Consider the following 3275-nt stretch of genomic DNA (forward strand, 5'->3'; position numbering starts at 1 on the left):
CCAATATTGACCGGTGTGGCAAGGTCCTACCACCGCCTTAAAGCCAGCTATCTCTGCTGCCAGGGATGCCTCCCTCGTCCGCCCCATCCTGCCTCCGCGTCGCCCCCCTCAAGCATCATCGTCCAGGCCCCAATATTGACCGGTGTGGCAAGGTGCAGGGCCGCCCAGTGCAAACTGCAAAGTATCATACCAGGTGTTCTCGGCATGACCTGCACTGAGCGTTCTCGATAGCACAAACCAGCACCCTCATGTTTGAGCAAGTTCCTGCCAGCGGCCATGGACGTCGGTGGTCACAGGTTATAGTTAATGTCCGATTTTTTCTTGGGCATATCAGTGTCCAACACTGATACGTACAAGATGTTGAATTACAGGGAAAAACAATCTGGTTAATGATACGTACAACCTCTGTAAGCGTAGAAAATTTAGTTAGAAAATTAATGTTCTAAATTGGACACAAGAGATATATAGTGTGTTTTGGCAAATGTAACAAAATTTAGGAAAATGCCAAACATTCCGTATTGGGCGACATGATGTATTTTACCAAATGTACCACAAAAGTATAATGGTACTAGGTAGAGACATATTTTAATGGTGTGTTTGGGCAAAGGACTAAAAATAACGGTGTCCCTGGGGCCAATTTTGAGTAATGCTACATATACGGACACTTTTGTTACGGACGGGTCTTACGGAATGAGGTGGCCAGCAGTCATTTGTTCGTGTCCGCATTCTTAGGAGCAACCGCACCAAACCAGTGCAGGTGAACGGAGCCACGTTGCATCTGTAAGATTAATCCGTAAGATTATTCCGTAGGTGTAGGATTATTGGCCAATTTTCCCTTGCAAACTATTGCAAACCGTCCGAGTGTCTGACTACTTAATTAGTACAAATCGGGAGCATCATCATTGGGACTAATGCGATCAGTCCCATATAACAACATAACGTCTAAAACGCCCTGGCCCTCTTGCACATCAGGCTGTCCACCTCGTCAGCATCAACAACTCCGTCAGAATCGAACACTTCAACATCCCAGTCGCCTACACGCAGGTCACCAACTTTGTTGAATTGCTGGCGACCCCTCTTCGATTCAACCGCCGCAATTGGAGTGTGCTCCCCGCTACCCTCTACAATCTCATAACCGCATGCCTCCCTCTTCATTGGGGCCTGAATCCCAAAACAAAAATAATCGAAGGGAAATTTTTACTAGGTCAATCAGTCAGTAATGTAGATGAAAGCAGGTGGACAAGTTTTTAAGCGCATCACCTTACTCGCGCCGTCCAGCGCAATCACCAAACCATTAAGGCTTTTCACCTAAAAAATAAATTAAATCAGCCTCCCTGCTTCGCGGCATTTTTGGAACGGTGAATCATAAATCACAATGGGAAAGGGGCATATGAAAAATCAACCTGGACATCGCCCGCGCATGATTTGGCGGACTGGGCCTGAATATGGGTCTCCATCCGAGCGATAGCAACATCCACCGACCCAGCCCCTCCATGGCCACACCATCCATGAGCAGCAGCCTACGACCGGGTTTTGGCAAAGAACAGGGGAAATTTCAGCAAGATGCACATGTGGTAAAACGCGATTTGTTGCATGACTTGGCTTTGGCAAACCAGAGACAGGTCCCAAAAGTTGAGTAAGAGCTGCACCCAGCGCGAGCACCATGCACCCGTTCCCATGAGTACATATTGTAATAGTCGTAAGCCTCGCCTATAGAATCAAACGTAACCCCAACCTGTGGCACAATCACTTCACCACTAATGCGGGCCGGGAATTCGCGCAGCGTCCGCTTGAGCGCTGTGACCCGTGCGGAGTTCAGCAGTCGTTTGGGGCCTGCGTGAAACCATCAATAGTGAAAATCTGATATATGAATAGAATTTCTCTGTACATATATTCTCTCATAGCACATTTTTACGGTGCATCTGTTTTGTCATAATAATCCGACCGCATTGAAGGCATTGCACAAAACTTTGTGCTCCAGTGCAAATAAATCATCCCATTTGTAACACATCTAACAATACCTAATCATTCATGGTGCAACCTACCATATGAAAAAGACCCACCAAATTTAGCTGGTTTGTTCATTTGCCAGTTTCTCATGAGGAAGAAACTCGTGTCATAACAAATTAATTTCGGTGTGCCTAAAACTCCAACTATGCTAGTTTTTCGATCTGATAAAAACTTCGTCCCCATCCCATGTGGTCAGTACGCCAGCAATCAGAAGACAATTAAAAATGATATACAATACATGGGAATCCTACTTTTTGATTAACGGCACCATGGGATGGGATCAGGTTGTAAGAACGGAATGAGTCCCAATTACCTCCTCTTCCAGCCCGAGACGACGGTGCTCTCTCCTCCGTGGCCACCATCGATCACGGACACCTCAGCCCCAACCCCCATGTCGCCGCGTGCAGCGCTTAGGGCTGCAGCAACAGAGTTGCCGGAGGCTGTACTTGTGTTGTCGCCAGCGCCCGCCACCTGCGCGGCCTCACCCGGTAGCGAGGAGCACCCCACCACTGCCTCCACCTCAACTACGCCGCTCCCAGCTTGGGACAGCAGCGCTTGCAAGCTAAATCCAGGAGCATCACAAACAAAAAAGGAATGAAAATGAGACCACACGACATGGATTTCTAGTTGCCGGAAAACTTCCAAATCGCGCGGTGTGGGGAGGAGGCAGGGGATGCACGGGTCACCTTGGATCCAGATCTCCGAAGAAGCCGTTGGCCATCCGCATCGTCTGCCCACACGACGCAGAAAAACTTGCCCGGGACCCTCTTCCCTCGCTCCAGCGCGGTGATGAAGCACCGCCACATGCAGTATCACATGCCCATCAACGGGTAGGGGAAGGGAGAGGTGGAGGGGGCGGCGGCGGCGCGAGGATTAGTGCAGGGGCGGAGTTAGTGGGCGCTGATTTTCCATCAAGAGAAGTCTGGGCCGCCGCCGCACGCTCGGGTAGTAAACGGAACATGTTCTCCCAAGGACCATGCGAATCCTGTAAGAGCATCTCCACTCGTGCCCCCGACGAGGCCCCCGAGCTACGTTTTTTCCATCCGGACGGCGAAATTCGGCCCAGTCGCGCCCCCGGTTCCTCGTTTTCGTCCGGATTTGGCCCTTCATCCATCCGGCGAGCCCACGCCATCCCCGGCCCCCCGGGGCGCGCTCGGGGACTCCGGACGAAAGATTTTGGCGCGAAACGTCGTGTGGACCCGCGTAGTCGGCGACTGGAAAACCAAATCCTGTCGATTTTCCCTCCAATTTGCTTACATATCCCC

General features: G+C 50.5%; 1 protein-coding gene across 4 annotated transcripts; it reads right to left on the reverse strand.

Annotated features, from left to right (window-relative positions):
• Positions 1-818: 818 nt before the first annotated feature.
• Positions 819-2972, reverse strand: LOC127327936 (uncharacterized). Of its 4 annotated transcripts, none has more exons than XM_051354763.2 (6): positions 2697-2972; positions 2324-2572; positions 1736-1833; positions 1404-1520; positions 1261-1308; positions 819-1149 (listed from the first exon to the last, which is right to left on the reverse strand). In XM_051354763.2, the coding sequence occupies exons 2-6, from the start codon at positions 2370-2372 to the stop codon at positions 943-945; spliced, it is 519 nt and encodes a 172-aa protein (XP_051210723.1). In that variant the 5' UTR covers positions 2373-2572; positions 2697-2972; the 3' UTR covers positions 819-942. The 4 variants fall into 4 exon arrangements, with proteins under 4 accessions (XP_051210723.1, XP_051210722.1, XP_051210725.1 ...); XM_051354762.2 differs by having other exon boundaries at positions 819-1161; XM_051354765.2 differs by having other exon boundaries at positions 819-1161; positions 1621-1833.
• Between the last annotated feature and the right edge of the window lie 303 nt (positions 2973-3275).

The sequence above is a fragment of the Lolium perenne genome, chromosome 1 (genome assembly GCF_019359855.2).
Source record: "Lolium perenne isolate Kyuss_39 chromosome 1, Kyuss_2.0, whole genome shotgun sequence".
Lineage (NCBI taxonomy): Eukaryota > Viridiplantae > Streptophyta > Magnoliopsida > Poales > Poaceae > Lolium > Lolium perenne.